Source organism: Oryza sativa, chromosome 3 (assembly GCF_034140825.1).
Source record: "Oryza sativa Japonica Group chromosome 3, ASM3414082v1".
Lineage (NCBI taxonomy): Eukaryota > Viridiplantae > Streptophyta > Magnoliopsida > Poales > Poaceae > Oryza > Oryza sativa.
The window spans coordinates 22325966-22347239 of record NC_089037.1 but is presented as its reverse complement, the minus strand read 5'-3'; the positions used below and the strand labels follow the sequence as shown (position 1 = coordinate 22347239).

The following is a 21274-nucleotide window of genomic DNA, read 5'->3' as shown; positions in this document are numbered from 1 at the left end:
GAATGGATGGTGCAAATTTTTGTACTCTGATGCAAAGGATCCCAATCCTTCCCCATGAACTTATCTCATTCTAGGCCTACATATTATTCTCATAGTTTTACCTACTAAAGTAGTTGAACTCTACTCCCTCCGTCTCAATACAAGTGAAACCTTGTACAAATATGGTATATTCTATAGTTATAAATCTGAGCATACAGTCACATCAATACAAAGTTATATTTATATTAGGATTGAGAGAGTATTGTACTTCATCAACATATTAAATTGTAAAACGATGGGCTGCTCAAGATATATATATATACGAGCAATTGTACGACGTAGTATAAACACACGCTTCTACATATTGGCAATATCTGATCTACTGGCACAACTGCTGGGCTGACAATGGCCAGCTAGTTAACTTATCCAGTTTTTAACGTTGATGAAGGTCATCATTGAATTTGACTTGTTAATACTTAACCCTCGCACGATAGAGCGCCCTGATTACTCATTACACGTTTAATGTCTTGAAAAGTGAACGTCAACTCATTGTTCTGGACAGCGACAACTGTTCATTCCTATACACACTAGCCAACACATTAAACCTAGACTTTGGATGATAGCACAAGTCCCGGTCCGTGCTGCCGTCTCCAGCCGTTCGGCCCACGGATTTGCCACGCTCATTTCTGTCATTGTTACGTAGGAGTACTTACGGTGTTACCAACACCGCAGATTGGTGGATGCCTCCAGTGGGTCTCTGCTGTTCCCACCTCCAAAACCGAGTGGTCGTCTCCGCTTTCGTGTGCAGCCCGTGGCAACTTGCACTCTGTTTTCGCGCGGAAACAGAGGCATGACGCGCCGCATAGTTGAGGAGAAAACCGCCAGCCCAGCTCAGCGAGACAGAAGGAGTGAGAGCTTACAAACGGAGTTCTGTGTCATCAAATTTTTCATGAAAAAGGTATCAGCATGTATTTATATTGTAATGGCAACAACAATGTATATATCAAAATAGTCCATATAGATAGGACAGAGACAAATAATACTCCCTCTGTACTCATAAAGGAAGTCGTTTTTGGACAGCGACACAGTCTCCAAAATACAACTTTGACTTATTATTTTTATAAAAATATTTATTAAAAAGTGATATATGTATACTTTTATGAAAGTATTTTTCAAGACAAATCTATTCATATATTTTTTACATTTTCAAACTCAACAACTTGAGAGTTATTCATGATTTATATTCCCAATGTTTGACTTAAACATTATCCTAAACGACTTCCTTTACGAGTATGGAAGGTAGCCCATATGCTTATATGCTTATGGGTAGTTTTTGTTATTTCTTTGCTATGGACTAGTTCCACAATATTGCTAGGTGGCTGAAACAAATATTGTATTGCTTATGGACCACTTTTAGACTATATTGTGGATGCCCTAAGAAGCTAAATTACATATATATTATTTCTGTTTTTTAATAGAAGACGCCGCTGACTTTTTGCCATACATTTATCATTCGTCTTAATAAAAAAATTACATAATTATAATTTATTATGTTGCGAGTTATTTTATCATTGAAAGTATTTTAAACATTATTTATATCTTATACATTTGCATAAATTTTTTAATAAGACGAATTGATTAAACATATCTTCAAAAGTCAACGATGTGATCTATTAAAAACATAGTTAGTATGTAATTACACTATATTTATACTATAATTACATTTAACATATTTTTACCTAAAAATCTCTCGCCATAACCCACTATAAAAGCCTCCGTTTCGCGCGCACCGAGCCGCGCACACGCACAACCGCAGACGGGGTGATGTGGGCGCGTTTCCGGTATTCCCAACCGGCCGAGATGGCACGGCCGGCAGCGTTCGTACCCCCACCGCCTCAGTATGTACCCCCTGAAGAGCCTTCAGCTTTCGCGAGGCTCTATGACGTGGTGGATCGCGCCAAGGCCGCCCTGGTGACCATCACCGGTGGACCGACGACGGTGCATGGTGTCGTCGTCATCTCCTCCGGCCACGGGCAGAGAGCACGCCGTGCCGTGACCGAGATCATCACGACGGCCCCGGCGTCCGACCCGGCACCCGCGGCACCCCAGACGGGCTCGCCCTCGTTCTTGAATTCCGTGGCCGTCAAAGTGGCCGCTGGGGTTGTCGGTCTGGTTTTGGGCTTGTGCGTGCTCGCGCTCTGGATCCGGCGATGGAGGCGGCGGCGGCGGCGGCAACAGGCCCAGCCGCTTCCGCTACCACCGCCAATGTTATACAACCCCAACCCCTACTACAAAGGTGCGCGCATCTTGTGATTCTTGTCACGTTCGACGTCGTGTACGTACGTACGTCCATGTCGTCGTCGTCGTCGGAGATATCCACCACACTTTGGTGCTTGCAGGTGACCAGCCGCCGCTGCCATTCGTCTTCATGCAGCAGCACCACCACCACCCGACGGCGCCGCAGACCAGCGGCGGCACGTTCTCCGACGCCGGCTCCGAGCGCCCGCACTCCATCTCCATCGACGGCGGCTCGCTCTCGTACGACCAGCTGGCCGCCGCGACGGGCGGGTTCTCCCCCGACAACGTCATCGGGCAGGGCGGATTCGGGTGCGTGTACAGGGGGAGGCTGCAGGACGGCACCGAGGTGGCGATCAAGAAGCTCAAGACGGAGAGCAAGCAGGGCGACCGCGAGTTCCGCGCCGAGGCGGACATCATCACACGCGTGCACCACAGGAACCTCGTCTCCCTCGTCGGATACTGCATCTCCGGCAACGACAGGCTGCTGGTTTACGAGTTCGTCCCCAACAAGACGCTCGACACGCATTTACACGGTATAAAACCTATGTCTACATCTAAAATGAATAAAAAAAATAATGGTTTACATATTTGTTTTTTCTTCTGTCAAATGCATCCGTTGACTGTTTAGTCAATGTTTTTTTAGTCTTGGTTTTTTACTCTGATCTGATCATGTTACTGTTGAACTTAATTCAGGGGACAAGTGGCCACCTCTGGATTGGCAGCAAAGATGGAAAATTGCTGTGGGATCTGCAAGGGGTTTGGCCTATCTACACGATGACTGTTAGTTCTACTCCACCCATCCATTTCGCGTTATACACTTATATTCAGTTTCGTATCTAGTGTTGAACTGTGATTTAATACGAAAAAGTCCGTTTATACTATTCAGGTTCTCCTAAAATTATACATCGTGATGTCAAGGCATCCAATATTCTTCTGGATCATGGTTTTGAGCCCAAGGTACTCTCTCTGCACATATTATTCAACGTTTCAAGAAGATCTGGTTTTCCCAGGACAAGTTTTTTTTTTGAAGCAATCCCAGGACAAGTTTGAATTGCAAACAATATGCCATTATATTGCACAGTCCTATACTCAGTATGTCTTGATCCTTTGCAGGTTGCAGATTTTGGTCTAGCAAAGTATCAACCAGGAAACCACACCCATGTTTCCACAAGAATAATGGGCACATTTGGGTCAGTACTTCTCTTCAGCATTCCCTATGTATTCCGAGTTTGTTCATTCTAATTTCTGAACATGAATATCTATAGCACAAGTATATATTATCCCTCATTGTATTCATAGCAAATCCTCTTTTCTGCAGGTACATTGCTCCAGAGTTCCTGTCTAGCGGGAAACTTACTGACAAAGCCGATGTCTTTGCTTTTGGTGTCGTCCTCTTGGAACTGATAACTGGAAGGCTGCCGGTTCAGTCATCTGAGTCTTACATGGACAGCACGTTAGTTGGTTGGGTCAGTTTCTAACAAAAAGAAGTTCTTGAATCTTGACAAAATTCATTCCTTGACATCTAATACATTTCCTTCACTCCAATAAATGTAGTTCTAAGAGGAACTTTGATGTCTAGCCTGATAGAACATTTCTGAATTTGCTTCTTCAGGCAAAACCCTTGATTTCAGAAGCTATGGAGGAAGGCAACTTTGATATCCTTGTTGATCCGGATATTGGAGATGATTATGATGAAAACAAAATGATGCGAATGATGGAGTGTGCCGCCGCTGCCGTGCGCCAATCAGCACATCTGCGTCCATCCATGGTTCAGGTTCGTTTCCTTCCCTGAAAAGTTTTGAGTTTGAAACATCGAAACTGCTAAACCTTCAGTACAACTGTACAAGTAGTGGTAGTGCCTTGTTCCAGAATAAAATAGAACAATAACTACATAACCAAATAACTGATATTTGATACTCCTATATGTGACAAGAAGTTCCTTTTCTCCTTTCAGATCCTGAAGCACTTGCAAGGACAAACGCATGGAGAAGATCTAAACTCTATATTTAGGACTACGTACGCAGAAGATACCTACAGTTCCATCATGGAATCGGGTGAGTCCATCGGGCCACGATCAAGAAGAGCGCCGGGGAGTCAGGGAAACACTAGCAGCGATTACAGCAGCGATCGACCAAGCTCTTACAGACAAAGCCAACCGAAGCCTCGCTAAAGGCAGGTGAACTGAAGATGTTGTTTAATTAGGTTTTTTTTCTTTATTATTATTATTATTTGGAGATTGAACAGATGTTGCTGGTGAAGAAGACATGAATAGAATGGTTGTGTTGTGAATTTAGATACTTTTTTGTATCCTCCGAAGTCCGAACTGGCCAACGCTCCAGGCTAACTCTCTCTGACCAGCATCCCACGGTTCATCCGGAGGAAGCTTGATACTTTCTCCGTTTCACAATGTAAGTCATTCTAACATTTTTCATATTCATATTGATGTTAATGAATATATATATATATATATATATGTATGTATATATATATATATATATATATATATATATATATATATATATGTCTAGATTCTTTAACATTAATATGAATGTGGAAAATGCTAGAATGACTTACATTGTGAAACGGAGAGAGTAGTAGAGACCGGACCGCTATCGATCATAGCGGCCGGACTCCCGAGTCTGGAGACCTTATGTGAAAATTTTTGATCATTACAGGCTTACCGCGTTCTGATCTTTTCACAAAACAACCGAATAACTACCGATAAGTAGTGTAAATATAAAACAATCGTTATATGAAAAAATAGACGTATGAAATTTCTCCACATTATCGTGAGTAAAATTTATACTCTTAATAAAAAAATTACAAATAGTGAAAAATTTACTAAGAGTGATGTGAATAAATCTTATATGTCCAATTTTTATCCAATGTTAGTTTCTAAGTTTGTACACTATATAAACTTTACAGTATATATTTTCGAAGAGTTTTTTCCGAAGAACAGATCCGATATAGGACTTCTTCGCAAAATACCCCCATCCTTCCTGCAAACAGATGGGACAGGATTGCCATAGCTAGAGCAAAGAGGAACCACAGTACTAAGGCGATGGCCAGCGGCGATGCGGGAAGATGGCCCCTCGGCCAGCAAGAGGACCCTCATTACCGGCGACACCTGCAGCTAGGGTTTGAAATTTCGTTAATTTTGCCCTCCCACCGGCAAGCTCATATCTCGCCCGAAATTTTCGTTTTTTTACAATTTTTTTGTCAATTTGTCAATTTGTATTCAAATTCATTCAAAATCAGTTAAACTTTTAAATAATTTCGGTCAAAAAAATTCGAAATTTCTAAAATTTCAGTGTCCTCGACAGAAATAGCAATTTCGAAATTTAAAACCCTGCCGGCGGCATCGGATACTCACCCCAACACACTTATCCCCTTCTCGCTGGCTAGGGAGACCTCCGCCGCGGAGCCTTCTGTTGCTTCTACGATCAACGCGGGGAATTCATGCGCAGGCGTGCGGTGGTGGACGAGCTGGCGGCGCTGGGGGCGGCCGTGCATACCTGCTCCAGGAACGAGGCCGAGCTGGGCGAGCGCCTCAGGGAGTGGGAGGGCAGGGGGTTCCGCGTCACCGGCTCAGTCCGCGACGTCTCCGTCCGGGACCAGCCGGAACGCATGCTCCGCGAGGTCGCCAGCCTCTACGGTGGCAAGCTCGACATCCTTGTAAAACACTTCACAGCTTCTCTTCCCCCATCTTCAATTCAACTCCTTGCTTCCCCTCCTAGGTGTGGCCATGATTGAAGAACTTTGCCACTCCCTACATTTTATTTATAAGACCTATTATGCAATGCAAGTAAAATCCAAAATTTTTTTATTTTGGGTTAGAAAGGAAAAATGTTTAAATTATTCACAAAGTTTCATATAGGCACAAGTTATATTAGACTCACCTAGGTCTTTAGTTGGAAAATTTTGGTATTTCTAATTTATGAAAATCATTTTCAACATTTTAGATGCAAAATAATTTTGCATCTAAATGTAAAACTGTTACTATCATACTCTGTTTCAACTATCTCAAAAATTAATTCATCGTCGTCATCCGACGAAGACTCATCGTCTAGTAGCATTTGAAGGAAGTTGTTTCGACGACTCATATTCCTATTTTTTTAGCAGAACGAGGGCAAGTAGGCAGGGGCGGACTCACAATTGGGGGGGGGGGGATCTTGAGACCCCACTACCGCCCCCGGGACAGTGCAGACCCCCTTAAGCCCCCACTATTTTTTTCCATAGATTCATAAGATGTGGGGACTGGAGATTTGATTTATGATGATGTAGTTTATTCAGCCCCCACTATTATTTATTTCTAGATCCGTCCCTGCAAGTAGGGAGAGGTGGGGCAGCAACAGTGGGGAATAGAGGGGAGAGGGAAAGAACAACTGACATGGGATGGTGTGGTGGGGGAAATTGGCGTTGGGGAGGGAGATCAGCGTTGATCTTTGATGGAATGGGAGATTTCTATTGGTAGTTTAAAAGAATGGTCCATTTTTAGTTTTTATTTAGGCTTTCTCTTAAAGAGATGAGTTCACTTTCTATTTTCAGTTTAAGAAACCAAAACAAAATTTTGGGGTGGATTATATACATTATGTTGGTGATGCTTTAATCCTTTGGCGATTTGTATTACCAGGTGATGATCATCATGTATGCGAAGTCTATTCTTCTTTTTTTTTTCTTTTGAAGCTGAGGTTTTTGGGCTTGTTTGGTTCCTTACCCTATCAATTCATTGGTAATATCACACTCTAGGTAAATTTTGGCACTACCAAAATATTGATAGGGTAAAATTATTTAGCTAACATTTGGATTGCTACCAATATAAAGTAATATTATTATAGTTTAGTGAAGAAACTTCTAAAATATAACCAAATAGGATAGAGGCACTACCAAATATTTGACCTCAATCTAAACTAACACACAAACTATTTACATTTGCCAATAAATTAGTAGGGCATGTTTTTGGTATCAAACCAAAATGGCCCTTCGTTAACCATCACTACAGAGTCCTCTTTGACACAACTTTATTTCAAGATTTTTTGAAGCTGGGTATTCCTACAATTACGTGGATAATATTTAAATAATCTTAATATAGATAAAAAATTTAAAATCTTAAATCACTGTAATTTAATATAGAAACATCAAATTCACCGTGTATACAGAGACTAACTCCAGGTGAATCCCTGAAGACACGATCAGATACAAAGTTGGGTGCCTGTACTCATGCGAGTCAGCAGACATGATTCCATATGCAGCAAAACTATGTGCTACACAAAGGGGGTGTTTAGATTAGGGGTGTAAAGTTTTGACATGCCACATCGGATATTGTATAGGATGTCACATAGAGTGTTTGGGCACTAATAAAAAAACTAATTATATATAAGCCTAATTAATTCATCATTAACAAATGTTTACTGTAACACAACATTGTCAAATCATAGAGCAATTAGGTTTAAAAGATTCATCTCGCAAATTATTCACAATATATGCAATTAGTTATTTTTAGCCTATATTTAATATTTTATACAGGTGTTCAAACGTTCGATATAACATGATGTAAAATTTTAGGTGGAATCTAAACATTGGCCAAGTTTACAAGACCGAGGACAGTACTAGGAAGCAGTACATGGCGCAAAGGGCATGCGCGCAGACAAGAATTCAGCATCCGTTTCCAAAATTACATTAGTCATTCGCAGCTGATCGAGCAGCTCGCGTTCGAACCCCGGAACAGAAAGCAGCTAGCGTGCAGTGCATTTGCAAAATCAAGCGGGTAGTAGTACAGACAGCCTGTTTGGTAGAGCTCAAATTTTTAAATTTAGCTATAAGAGTTGGTTTGAAGTGGAGTTGTACAGCTGTCTAAATCTAGCTTCACATCTCTAGTTCATTTTATGATAAAGCTCTACCTAACTCCGTTCTCATTTTAGGTGGAGCTGAAACTGTTTAGTTGAGCTCTAACTTTAAAAGAGATGGAGCTGTGCTAAACAGGCACTGACCTACAAATCTCAGCTTCACTCCACATTTTCTCGTCACAGCATTTGCCATAGTAAGCGTGATACTAAAATTGAGTTATTAGGATATAAAGCAGACGGTTTAAAGAAAAAAATTGAGGGGTTATTACGGTGTACAAGTTTTGTTTTTCCACTTAGTATAAGGGTGATACTATAAGGTGATTGCTATACTTGTGCTTGCGCCTCATAAAGGCTCTCAGCCTCGGCGATTTTATTGTACACGTCGGAGCAAAATAATAACAGGTAATCATAACTAATAGCACTGAAATATATGCTGAAAGGACACCCGATGGAAATTGCAGTATGAACCATTATTCGAACAAAAGCACCTGCTCATCGCAATTATGCATCACTTAACACGAATAACACCAAACAAGAAGCTTGGCAGCCACCAAGAATGACTAGGCGCTTGGCACCAGCCCAGCCACCTAGGAAAACAAGCACATCTTATAGGCAAAAAAAAAAAAGTAACAAGATATCATCTTGCTAGGAAGCTGTTTGAGAATAGGAGGTTCATAAAGCATCAATTAACTGTCGGTAACAATGAACAAAGATGCGTCTTAACCACAAATATTTCAGCAATCTTAACAACATAGCAAACAGTTCACCACAAGGCATCATGAAAGTAAGTGAGCAAGTTGTATTTGGGTGCATGGAGTCATGCACAAATAAAAAAGTTCGAGACAAACATATAGTTGTACCACTTAAAGTTACTCTTAACTCTTTAAGTTGTGACACTGCCTACAAATTAAAGTAAGGAGGTACTAATGGATCAAGACAACAAGGCTTTTAAATTAAGGAGGTTAGTACATCAAGACCACAAGGCTTAAATTACTGAGGTATTAATAATAAAGACCACAAGGCTTAAATTTAAGGAGGTAGTAATGCATTAAGAACACACAAGGTTTAAATTAAGGAGGTTGGTACTAATAATACTTCCTCCGTTTCACAATGTAAGTCATTCTAGCATTTCCCATATTCATATTGATGTTAATGAATCTAGATATATATAAATGTGAAAAATGTTAGAATGACTTACATTGTGAAAAGGAGGGAGTACATAAATACCACAAGAGGTAAAATCATAATGAAGATAACAAGACGTACATATTATACTATAATCTAATAAAATCCATTTGAACTCATGATTTTACACATAATAATTTATTACGAGGGTGGTGACGAGGAGGACATATGGTCAGACTGTTGATTCTCCTTGGCTCGAGCCTCACACACCCCAAACAATGTGGATAAAAGACAAACTAAAGAAAGATTGTTTGCCCAACAGTTGTCAAACCAAATGTCCCCACGGAGTGATCTGCAACGCAAACCAAGATCAATTTTTAGTTCATCATACGTATCATCATTTTTATTATGCATATCTAACCTATATATACTTAAAAAAATTCGTATTTTTCCAATTGCCACAGATTTTCCGTCCGTCGTTTCTCTGAGCTTCATCCGCATCCGATTCCTATCATGACATCACGTCCTCTGCTGCCAGCGCCACCCCTACCCGCGCACCAGTCACCTAATCCCCTCCCCCTCCCAGCGCCTCTCCCGCCCTTCTTCTTCCCCCATCCCCCTCCCGTCATCTAGCGGATAACACTTGCCGAAATCTATGGGATATCAGATATGTACTGAAACTAAATTCTGTTGAATTATGATTGCAGAATATGCATACACAATGAGGTTGGCGATGGCTGCCAGTATTTATAGTTTTGGAGACAACTTGCTGGAGCTTTTGACTGGGAAACCATCGGTCAGTGATGGCATCTGCTACACGAAGTGAAAACCGGTGCTAAGAGCAGGATATTCTTATCTATGAGAGAAAACTGCTTGGCCCACGGCCACGATGTTAGGCAAGCAGGCTCTTGGTCTTTCAGGCAGCCCCTGATCAGATGGGGCAGTCGTTCGGTCTCCAGAAATTCAGTTGCTATCCACAGCAGATTTTGTCGGTCCTGAAACATCGCTCTCTCTTGTGTTGCGTTCTCTCAAGATGCTCGACCGAAAATGCACCGCTTGTTGAGGACGCTATTCAACAGAAAATGATCAACGTTGTCTGTTTTGCTGGCTTAGGTTCAGAAAGGAGTTTGATCATTTTACTTAGTTTGTAAATGTCAGCGATCAGTACTAGCATACACCTATATAGCGGTCCTTGACCAGCGCCATAATTCAAGGTAGAATAGTAGTAGATTATGCTAATGACTGATCAGTTTATCTATTATTCAGGTTTCTATTTTGGAATCAATCACAAATGGGTTTCATCTATGCTGTCGATCATTTGAACCTGTTGCTTCGGTGAGTGAGTCATTAAAGCTTATTTTTATTACTCCATCCGTCCCAAAATATAAGAACCTATAATCAAATAAGATATTTCTCAGTACAGATTTGTAGTACAAATAAATATCTCATCCGTTTCTAGGATTTATTCTTTGGGACGGAGGGAGTATTATTATTTCTTTTGGGTCAGATTAGTAACTTCCTACATAATATCGCACGGAAGATTGATGTTTATCTTAACCCATGTCAAGAAATTTCGTTGACGCCATCCCCTTTTCCTCGATAAAATCTCGGGCAGGGTGCTAGTAATCTAAAGTCAACGGCGTTAAATATTTAGGAATAGAGAGAGTATTAGTATATTTTAAGAAATAAATAAATCCTTGCGGTTCGGAAGGACTAGCACCGATCCTGATCATGCTGATTTTGTGCTCGATATCTAGAGCGATGTGCACCCGCGTCGAAGGATCCAACTGCCGTGGCACCCGGGAAAGATTCTTCGCCTTTGCCACCTCATAAAGGGAGCTGATCACCTAGCGATCAATTCAATTAATCAACTGATGAGCAGCAACCAAAGATCGATCGATCCCCAAAACCAACCAAACAAACAGACGATCTCAACCTGCGATTCTTCCGCGATGTCGGTGAGGGGGCCGGACGGAGGCTGGGAGTGGAAGGCGCGCCGGGCCGCCGCGGCCATCATCCTTGTTCCGGCGAACGACATCGACTTGGACATGGACATGGACATGGATGGATTTCGGATTTTCAGTTAGGGTTCCATCTGACGCATATATCTCTCTCTCCCTCTCTCTGCCACAGGCCCAGGCTCAGCACGGCCCATCTTACCCGTCTCCCTCTTCGTTTCTAGTAGCAATTTAATTCTCTCTCACAAAAGAATAATAACAAAACAAATATGGAGTACTACTACTAATTACTCCCTCAGTAAAAAAAAAATTAAGATGTGGTGTGACATATTCTAATACAACGAGGTTGACACATTGTGCTAAATATATCTCATTTCATTATAGGTTGGGTTTTTTTTGGACGGAGAGAGTACACTAGTACTACATAATGGCTAGCCCTCCCTCAAATAGCCCAAATAACCCAAAAAGAACCAAAAGGATGAGCTATTTGAGGGCTATTTGGAAATAACCCACCCAAAAAATATCCCACCCAAGAGGTGCTAATTGGGGCTATTTTGGGTGGGCCCGCTAAAAAAATATCTTTTCTCTATATCTCTCCATGGAAAGGTACATTAAAGGTCAAATAGCTCTCAAAATAACCCTTGAATCCAAACAACTTACTAATATAGCTCAGTTTCTAATAGCGGTTGTACCACTGGAAAATGTTTTTAACTGTTGCAACGCACGGGCATTTTTTCTAGTATAAAAAAATTGTACTAATATATCAGTGAGCAAGTATATAATTTATTTCCACGAGTTTTTTTTTAATCTTTACTATTATAAAAATTAAAGATATTTTTGCCAGAATTTTGGTACGTCATCCGTGTTGGATTAGGTATCGAGTTAGGTTTTTAATTTTTTTTATCTACTCCCGCCCATTGTCCGACTGGCGAACACGCCACAATCACAGCTTCTGTTTATTTCGGTCTGTTTGTTTTGTTTCGGTTTCTATCTTTTCTTTTGTTGCAGCTTTTTTTTCCCGATCCCAACTGATATCTATTGCACCGCTTTATTTTGTCCATTTATTTTTCAATTTCCGTCTGGTTTTTTTTGGTCCATTTTTTTTTCAGTTTCTGTCTGGGTTTTTTTTTGACCGTTTTATTCCCCGATCTATTCCACCGCGCCATCCGCGCACCTCCTGCCGCTGCTCGGGCCGAACCCTAGCGCCATGCCGCCTTCATGTCGATTGCGCATTATCTACTCTAATTGATTAAAAAATCGATTCCCCGCTCTTCTCTCATCATTTTCTACATGATTTCCCCTTTTGATGCGACTTTTAATTTACCAGATTTAATCTCCGACTATAGACGATCTTCCCCGGTTGTTTTTATCGTGAGTTTTACCTCTGATTTTGGAAGACGGAAAGAGTAGATCGAGTGGATCGAAAGCCCTCAACCAATTTTGGGAGATCGAGCAAAATTCAGTCAGATTTGATGGGAAAGATCTGCTCCGACGTCGTATGGGCATTGGTCTATCTTTGGGAGGTTAAAAGACAATAGTCTTCTGAGCCTGCGGCTCTACTTGTTGGCTGGTTCAAAGGGAGGCAGCCTGAGTGGAGGTTACATAATGGCCTAGGGATTTAAAGGAATGAACGAGTGAGTTTTCGGTTTAAAACGAAGGAATGATTTTCATTAAATTTTTAATTATAATGGATAGCAATATCAGTGTTAGGATTTTCATTAAATTTTTTAATCATAAAGTATAGTGATCGCAATGTTTCAATCACTAAGAAAACGTATTTACCCGTTGCAACGCACAGATAATTTTCTAGTAATTAATAATATAGCAGTAATACATTAAATATATAGGATAGGACAGTACAGCTGTTTGTTAGTACTCCTATTAGGGACGGGAAACGGATAAGTGTTTTTATATATTTTTTTATTTAATTTAAAGAAGAGATAAAGGGAAAAAAAGGAAAAGAAACAAATAGTACTATATCCTCCCGTTCTTCTTCCGCACGATCGAAACCCTAGCCTTGTTCTTCCTCTACGAGACGAGAGACAGAGAGAGAGGTGGATTCCCTGATGTCGCTCCGCCACGCCGTGCTGATGCAGTCGCGGATGCTTCTCCGCAGCCGTCGACCCTTCTCCACCATCAGCGCCACGGACGAGGTAACTGCAATGCTGCCCCTGCCTCCAGTTCATCCTTGTGTGGTTCGATCGAGGGAGATTCATCTCTTTAATCTCCCTCTCTCTCGGCTATCTTTCTCTTCTCTTCGGCTGCACTAATTGGGGGAGTCGAATCGATCTGTTTTATTTTCTGCGTTTGCTTTGTTTGGAGATTATATTATAATATGGAGACAATAGCGAGGTGGTCCATCTATATGTAATAGGTCAATTAAATAGGTGGTCCACTATACTTTTTTATTATATTAAATTAATTAGCTGGCAATGTTGAGGAGTAAATGCATATCACTGAGAGCAAGTTTAATAGTATAGCCCACTACTAGCTCCAAATCATGTATAGCCAATATAATAGTCAATTCATACAATAGTTGCTTACTATACTATTAATACATGGTCACACCTATCATACACACATTACGTCTTGGAGTCCGTGCTGCAGCTGACTATAGATCTGCAGCCCGCTGCTCTTCTCTATCTTATTTTTTCTCTTTAAAATATATTTATAGTTGGCTTATAGCCTGCTATTGTACCTGCTCTAACAACATTAGCAATGCTGATGACTTTCCGTCCTCTGATACCATGAGTAATTGATCATTCTTGTCTTAATTTGTGTTCAAACATGTGAATCCTAATCACGTCAAAAAGGCCAACATCCTCAAAGAACTTGATGAATTGAAGACGAAGACGAAGAAGGCAATTATTGAAGATGTGGAGAAGGTAAAAAGGCTGGAGAATGAAGATAGAAATGCGCTCAACCGGTATGTGGTTGCTCACAATTACTATCATCTTTGTTTTCCATCTCGGTTTCAGCTTCACATATGTTTTGTCATTCACACAGGCTGTTGACTTCCTGCGGGATGCCCAGGGGTGCATTTCGAGATAAGCTAGTGTTTGGATGTCATGTAGTTGAGTTATTTGCTGCATTCAGTGCAGTTGGGATATGGAAAGCTGGAAGAGATGCTCCACATAAGGATGCAAAGTTTGCTACTGATGCTTCTATTTAGTTGTGGAAAGCAAACCGTTGCTGTCAGGGACAAAAAAATATACCTGCACTTGACACAACTCTTTGTGATGACTCGTGTTTCTGACTATCATGTCATGTAGCTAAAATATTATCTTTATGTTTTATGCATGTGCATTTGTAATAGTGGCTAAAATATTGTGTTTATGGTTTATTATGCGTTTGAGTTGGTTGTTTGATGTGGTGGTGCACTAGTACTACCTCTCTCCCAAAATATAAGTTCAACCTAGGACCGGATGGGAGGGCGAGTGCCGGCTTGTTTGGCTGGGCGGCACTAGCCACCACCAGTCTAGGCTGCAGTCCTGGCCCCGCAACACCCCTATTGTCTCACCGCCACCGTCACCGTGTGGAGGGGAGAACGTTTTGGGCGAGCGTGGGCAATGGAGATAGGGGGAGGAGGGGTAGTATGCTGGCGGCTGGGGCAAGGATAGGCGGTGGTGGAGAACGGTAGAAGGCGGGGGCGGCGGAAGAGGAGGACAGGAGATTAGATTTGGATGATTTTTTGCAAAAGACCCTTGTGCTTCTTAGTATTATATCGCCACCTTTAAAAACGGAATTTGCTCTTCTTCATATTACATTTCTCAAAAGTATATAGGATTTCTACAAAATTTATAACAGGGTGAAAGCTAGCAGTGGAAGGGGTTGCTTCGTGTTATTTCACAGTATTATGGTTTTTATGAAAAAAAAGTTGATTAAAAATCTGACACCGTGCGATCACGTACACAAGCATGTGCAACTAGCCAGTCAGCTTTTCTGTGTCTTCCACAGCAGTACATATAAGTTACAACACAGTTGCACAGTTGCGATGTAGTTATAGGCAACATATCCTATGCACACAGGCCCTCACGTGTACACACGTGTACACCAACTAAAAAATGTCACCAAAAAATCTAGAAAAAATTATTCCTATACTTTCAATTGTATTACACCTAGGGTTAAAATCTTAACGTCAAATTCATTATATTTTAGCCGTAACAAAAAAAACAAAAAATCTGACAGTTTTAAGGTTGTAATTTTGTCAGAATTTTATCTTTTTTGTTATTCTCTATGTAGAATGAATTTGAAGATGCGATTTTGCACGTAGATGTAATATTATTGAAAGTACATGTATGAATTTTCCTAGAATTTTTTGTGATAATTTTTAGTTGGTGTACACGGTGTGTACACGCGAGGGCCTGTGTACATAGGATACGCTCCCGTAGTTATAATACAATTACAATATAGTTACACTCCAATTATATTATATTTATATCTGAAAGTTTTCCACTTAAAAAACTTGCGACAACTTTTTTTTATCGGAATGGCTACCACATTGTCCTTAGTGCAACATGAGGCAACATGAGGCAACGTATACTATGATTTGTTATTACTTCGACCATTTCAGGTTATAAGACGTTTCAACTTTGGTCAAAATCAAACTGTTTTAAATTTGATTAAGTTTATAGTCAAATACAGTAATATTTATAATACTAAATTAGTTTCATCAAATCAATAATTGAATATATTTTCATAATAAATTTGTCTTGGGTTAAAAATGTTACTATTTTTTCTACAAACTTGATCAAACTTAAAACAGTTTGACTTTGATTAAAGTTAAAATGTCTTATGACATGAAACGGTGGGAGTAATTGATGATTTGTTATTGCGTACTATGATTGTGCCGTGCTTCTCTCGATTTTAGTACTACATACTCAACGGAAATGATGTCTGTATGCTGGGCTTTTTCAATCATCACCATCAAGTTGTTTGTATCTCTAACGTCAAAATATGCTCTTCTCGGCAGCGTCAGGCCGCCGGTGCATGCAAGCTTGTAAAAGAAAAATAATGAGACGAACAAGTAAATGATTAGGAACGTTTTCTCCGAAGAGATTAGGAGAAGCACACACGAATACTGAACACTGAAGAAGTTCTGAAGATATTTCTGATAAAAGTAGCGTGGTTCCATTTGCACACAAAAAAGTGCAGTGACGTTAGTTTCAGTTTTCTTTCGTCTTCCTTGACAGAATAGTCCAAGGAATGCCTTCAACTTGGAACCACATGATATCTCTCATCTGGTTTTATAAATGTTACTAATATTTTATCAGATAAAAAAATAACAAAAATAAAAGTTATATATCTTGATGAGTTATACAACTTTTTTTGTTAATGACTTTTTAGTTGAAATCATTTATTATTTGAAAATATTATTTTGAAGTTGTCATATTTTCAAATTCAAATTCAAACTGTTCAAAAAAAAAGTTATATAGAAAAATGACCAAACTAAAAGTTGTAAATCTTGATAAGTTATACAACTTTGTTGTTGACAATTTTTCCATTTGAAATCATTTAGTATTTGAAAATGTTGTTTTGAAGTTGCCATATTTTCAAATTCAAATTCAAACTGTTAAAAAAAACTTATATAGAAAAATGACCAAACTAAAAGTTGTAAATCTTGATAAGTTATACAACTTTTGTTTTTGACAATTTTTCGATTTGAAATCATTTACTATCCGAAAAATTATTTTGACTAATAAAATGAATTATTATATTGCAGTTAATTATTTTACTACATGTCAACTTATAAATATAAATATTTCATATAAAAATACTCATCGGTGACGGGCATTAGTTAAAACCCGATAGAGATTAAGTTATCTCAATCGGGTATTAGTATAGAGCCTGTCACGGATGAGTCACCTGTGACAGGCCTAGTTGTTATCTCAATTGGCCCCCAAGTTGGCGCCCGTCACGGATGATGGTCATCCGTGACGGATATCTCAATCAGGCCTAAACTACGGCCCGTTACGGATAGATGTCATCTGTGACGGGCTTGAGTTTTGCACCCATCTAACATGTAACATGTCTGTATGACCATATTTCAATCGGACGTTTTTTCGAATTGAGATGACTTTCTTGTGACGGCCCGTTAATTCCAAACATATTAGAGGCCATCACAGATGGTGGAAGGATATGTACTAGTGTGTATACATACCTCTGTTGCTCATCAGTACAGTATATATGGATGTGGCTCCAGAACCAAGCATTGCTACTTAATTTGCAAGAAGTACAGTACCCTGCATGCAAGGGCACCAACATATTCTTACATAGTTACATGTCTATAACAAAGCTTTGGGTGTTCATATTGTTCAAACACAAATGCTCACAATCACTATAAACAAACAACAAACTTATAGACGGGAATTAAAAATCTTTGGAACAATTATAAATTCTTAAGGATTCTCTTCATGCTGCTCAGCAAAACAAAGATGCTCACAAGTTAGTCAAAGAAATAGTAGACTGAAATCAAATCCACAGATTAATTTTGCTCTCATCATTAAGAAAGCTGAACTGAGTACTACTAAAAAGATGGACATGATTAATTTGCCATCAGATGTCTTAAGAGAAAATATTAAGCATGCATGCATACCATTACCAGGTGACTGAATGTACAGGTTTTCAAAAAGGATACCAGCAGCCAATATCATCATAATCCTTCTCCAACTAAGGATGCTCGAACATTATTTATTTGGATAGCAATTGGAACCCCTATTGGGGTGTGGCTAATGGGCGATCGATCGCGAGCGATCCCCATGCCCCCTTTACACACCTCTCCTCTCATCCCCTTCTTCTCTTTCTACTACACTATAAATTAAAAAAAAACAAAGTTGAAAAAATTTATGTATAGAAATACTATATATGAAAAATATTTGAATTCAAATTTAAATTTGAAACGGGTATGTAAACTTTTGACTTATAAACTTTGGGTCTATAAACAATATTTGAATTCAAATTCAAATTTGAATTGTGTACGTAAACTTTTGACTTATAAACTTTGGGTCTATAAACCTAAACAACTTTAGGTGTATAAACTTTAGATGTATAGAAATACTATATATAAAAAATATTTGAATTCAAATTCAAATTTGAATCGGATATAATTCAAATTCAAATTTGAATCAGGTATATAAACTTTTGACTTATAAACTTTAGGTGTATAAACTTTAGATGTATAGAAATACTATGTATAAAATATATTTGAATTCAAATTCAAACTTGAATCGGATATAATTCAAATTCAAATTTGAATCGGGTATATAAACTTTTGATTTATAAACTTTAGGTGTATAAACTTTAGATGTATAGAAATATTATATATAAAAATATTTGAATTCAAATTCAAATTTGAATCGGATATATAAACTTTTGGGTTTGTAAACTTTAGATGTGTAAACTTGAGGTGTATAAACTTTGGGTGCATAAATTTACTAAAATAGGAAAGTAATACGGTGCTAAAAAAGGAAACCACGTGGAGGAGAGGAAAACCCGATCGCTCCTGACCGTCAATCGCCTTAGGAGTTTCGCCCCTATCGTGTATTCGGATGGCACGCTTACGAATAAACGAATTGTAGTGGCATTTATCTGAATCGATACAGCAGTTGTAATGGTATGGATTTAATTAGCCCAAGAAAAAAAAGGAACCCAAACAAAATCCGGAGGGAGACCGTCGGGTCGGGTCGGGAATCGGGGATCAGGGAAGAAGGGAAAAGAGAGCGAGAGCTAACCCTAGCAAGCAGGCGATGCCGACGCGAGCGAGAGCGGATCGAATCGAAGGAGCAAAAAAACCGCAGTGATCATGGCAGCGGCGATGATCCGAAGAGCGCAGCTGATGGGGATGGCCGGCGAGGGTGCTCCCGGTCACCGCAACTACAGTGCATGGGTGAGAGCTTTTGGCTCTTCAACTCCTCTCTTCATCTTCGAATTTCTTCTTCTTCTTCTTCTCCTCCTTTTGTCGTCAACACCCACACATCCGATCTTTGTTTCGGTCTCGATAGGTTGTTTAAAGAGCACCTTATACTTTGTACCCCAAAAGCGCACAACGCAACATGGCTGTCTGCACTTAATTTTTTTTTATTTTGCTTGGAATTTGCAGCAGCCGATTTATATAGGCTGTGTTTAGATCTAAAGTTTGGATCCAAACTTCAGTCTTTTTCCATTGCATCAATCTGTCATACACACACAACTTTTCAGTCACATCATCTCCAATTTCAAGCAAAATCCAAACTTTGCGCTGAACTAAACACAGCCATATATGCTTTATGTTAGTGAAACCTCTACGGCTTGTTTGGTAACTCGAGGGAAGAGGATTGGGAGTTTACATGAGGGAATTGATGATGAGATTAAGATGGAAATTTGATTTTTAATCCCAATATCTTGTTTGGTAGAGGTGATGGAAATTGATAGGGAATTTAGTTGGAGATTAGGTCATTAATAAAAATAGATGGAGATTTGCTTAAACAAAGTAAAGGAGGAATTCCCTCTCAATTACCTGCCCCTACCCAGGTATTGAAAAGGAGGGAGTTCCTTCCTCAATTCCCCATCCTCATCCCACCAAAATTCCCATGTCTTTCAACTAAACAAAACTCTTAATAGCCTCATCCTTCTAAACTCCCAATCCCTCCTAAAAACTCCCTCCAACCAAACGGGCCGCTTGGGAAAAGAGCTATATTTTGATCCCAAAAGTCAATTGCTTTGTGATGAAGCGGTAATACTTACTATCATCACTTTTGTAGGGCTGTGTTTATTTCACACTAAAATTGGAAGTTTGGTTGAATTTGGAACAATGTGATGGAAAAGTTGGAAGCCTGTGTTTGTAGAAAAGTTTTAATGTGATAGAAAAGTTGGAAGTTTGAAGAATTATTTTGGAACTAAACACGGCCTAGGTTGTTGACTGGATCTCACACAACATCTTTATTTCTGTTTTAATAAAATCAATAAAATTGGTTGACTGCCAAAGTGCCAAGTGAGCCAAATTCATCCAGGTGGCAGGTAATCACAAGTCACCATTGCCACCTCCTGTGCTAAGGAAGTTGCATTTGCAGTCGAGTCAGGGTAGTCCAGGAAGCCCTCACTGCCATTGATTCCCACAAAGCTGCCTGGCACCGGCACCGACACCACCACCGCGCTAGGATCTCTCTCTTCTCCCTTGGGGCCCTATTGAAGGGAATCTATTCTACACCTATCGTAGATTTGTGGTGTGGAATTTATTCCCTCTTTAATCCCTTCAATCCGAACAAGGCTTTGGGAAGTTTGGAGGATGCGTCTCATCGGTGCTGGGTTTGCATTGTGTTAGACTGCTAGCTAGGCTGGGTTGGGTTAGTTGGTTCTTGACCACCTTGCAAACAGTTTAGGTCCTTCTCTTTAATCGGGTTAACCATGTAACACAGACCTAAGCCCGTGCTGGAGCTGTTTTTGCTTATAAATTGATGCATATTTCATTGATGCTTATAAATTGACAGACCTAAGCAAGATTATAAATTGATGCATATTTCATGGGGCCTTGATTTTGCTTTCCCTGCAAAAAGAGTAATGGACAGATGGAAGGCATGATACATATAAAAAAACAATTCCACACAATAAAAATTTACTGCTCAGACATTCAAAGATGGCATTTACTCGTGCAAAGCTGGACAGCGTGCAACTTCAAGTATATAGATATTGTAGTATGAGGAGTCACAACTTGGGAAAAGAAGTAAAGAACATGTGTTTTTACCGATATCTGGAAATATATATTAGCTGAACAATTGTGTATTTCAATAATTAGCAAGAATTTTGAGCAACGATATATAGAAAAGAAGTGAATGTGTTTTCGCACACAGAAGACTACCCCGCGTCCTCTCGCGTGGGCGGCTCGGGGGGCGAAAACCCTAGCCGCCCGTGCCTCCTCCCCCTCTCCCCCGCCTCGCCGCCGCCGGAGCTCGCCGGCGGCAAAGCCAGCAGCGAGCATGGAAGGCGGCGGCGAGGTCCTTCTTCCTCTTGGCAGCTCCCTCCCGGCGCGACGTGGACGGGGCGACGCCGATGAGGTACCCCACCGCTGGGAGAAGTGGAGGCGGTGGGGCGGTG

The 21274-nt window shown here is 40.0% G+C and overlaps 2 protein-coding genes across 2 annotated transcripts; both read left to right on the top strand.

Annotated features, from left to right (window-relative positions):
* Positions 1 to 1783: 1783 nt before the first annotated feature.
* LOC107275627 (proline-rich receptor-like protein kinase PERK15) lies at positions 1784 to 4693 on the top strand. Its single transcript, XM_015774695.3, has 8 exons — positions 1784 to 2275; positions 2379 to 2810; positions 2971 to 3057; positions 3164 to 3234; positions 3391 to 3467; positions 3596 to 3743; positions 3890 to 4051; positions 4232 to 4693. The coding sequence occupies exons 1-8, from the start codon at positions 1804 to 1806 to the stop codon at positions 4445 to 4447; spliced, it is 1665 nt and encodes a 554-aa protein (XP_015630181.3). The 5' UTR covers positions 1784 to 1803; the 3' UTR covers positions 4448 to 4693.
* A 645-nt stretch (positions 4694 to 5338) lies between these two features.
* Positions 5339 to 6030, top strand: LOC136355658 (senescence-associated protein 13-like). Its single transcript, XM_066308489.1, has 2 exons — positions 5339 to 5415; positions 5745 to 6030. Exons 1-2 carry the CDS (start codon positions 5339 to 5341, stop codon positions 6028 to 6030), a joined length of 363 nt encoding a protein of 120 aa, XP_066164586.1.
* Positions 6031 to 21274: the final 15244 nt, after the last annotated feature.

What these genes read in the sequence shown, in the direction of transcription:
- LOC107275627 (XM_015774695.3), top strand. Translation starts at nt 1,804, where the DNA reads ATGTGGGCGCGTTTCCGGTATTCCCAACCGGCCGAGATGGCACGGCCG. An exon ending in ATCATGGTTTTGAGCCCAAG is followed by an intron (nt 3,235 to 3,390) that starts GTACTCTCTCTG and finishes GATCCTTTGCAG; the next exon opens with GTTGCAGATTTTGGTCTAGC. An exon ending in ACAGCACGTTAGTTGGTTGG is followed by an intron (nt 3,744 to 3,889) that starts GTCAGTTTCTAA and finishes TTGCTTCTTCAG; the next exon opens with GCAAAACCCTTGATTTCAGA.
- LOC136355658 (XM_066308489.1), top strand. Translation starts at nt 5,339, where the DNA reads ATGGCCAGCGGCGATGCGGGAAGATGGCCCCTCGGCCAGCAAGAGGAC. An exon ending in CGGCGACACCTGCAGCTAGG is followed by an intron (nt 5,416 to 5,744) that starts GTTTGAAATTTC and finishes ATTCATGCGCAG; the next exon opens with GCGTGCGGTGGTGGACGAGC.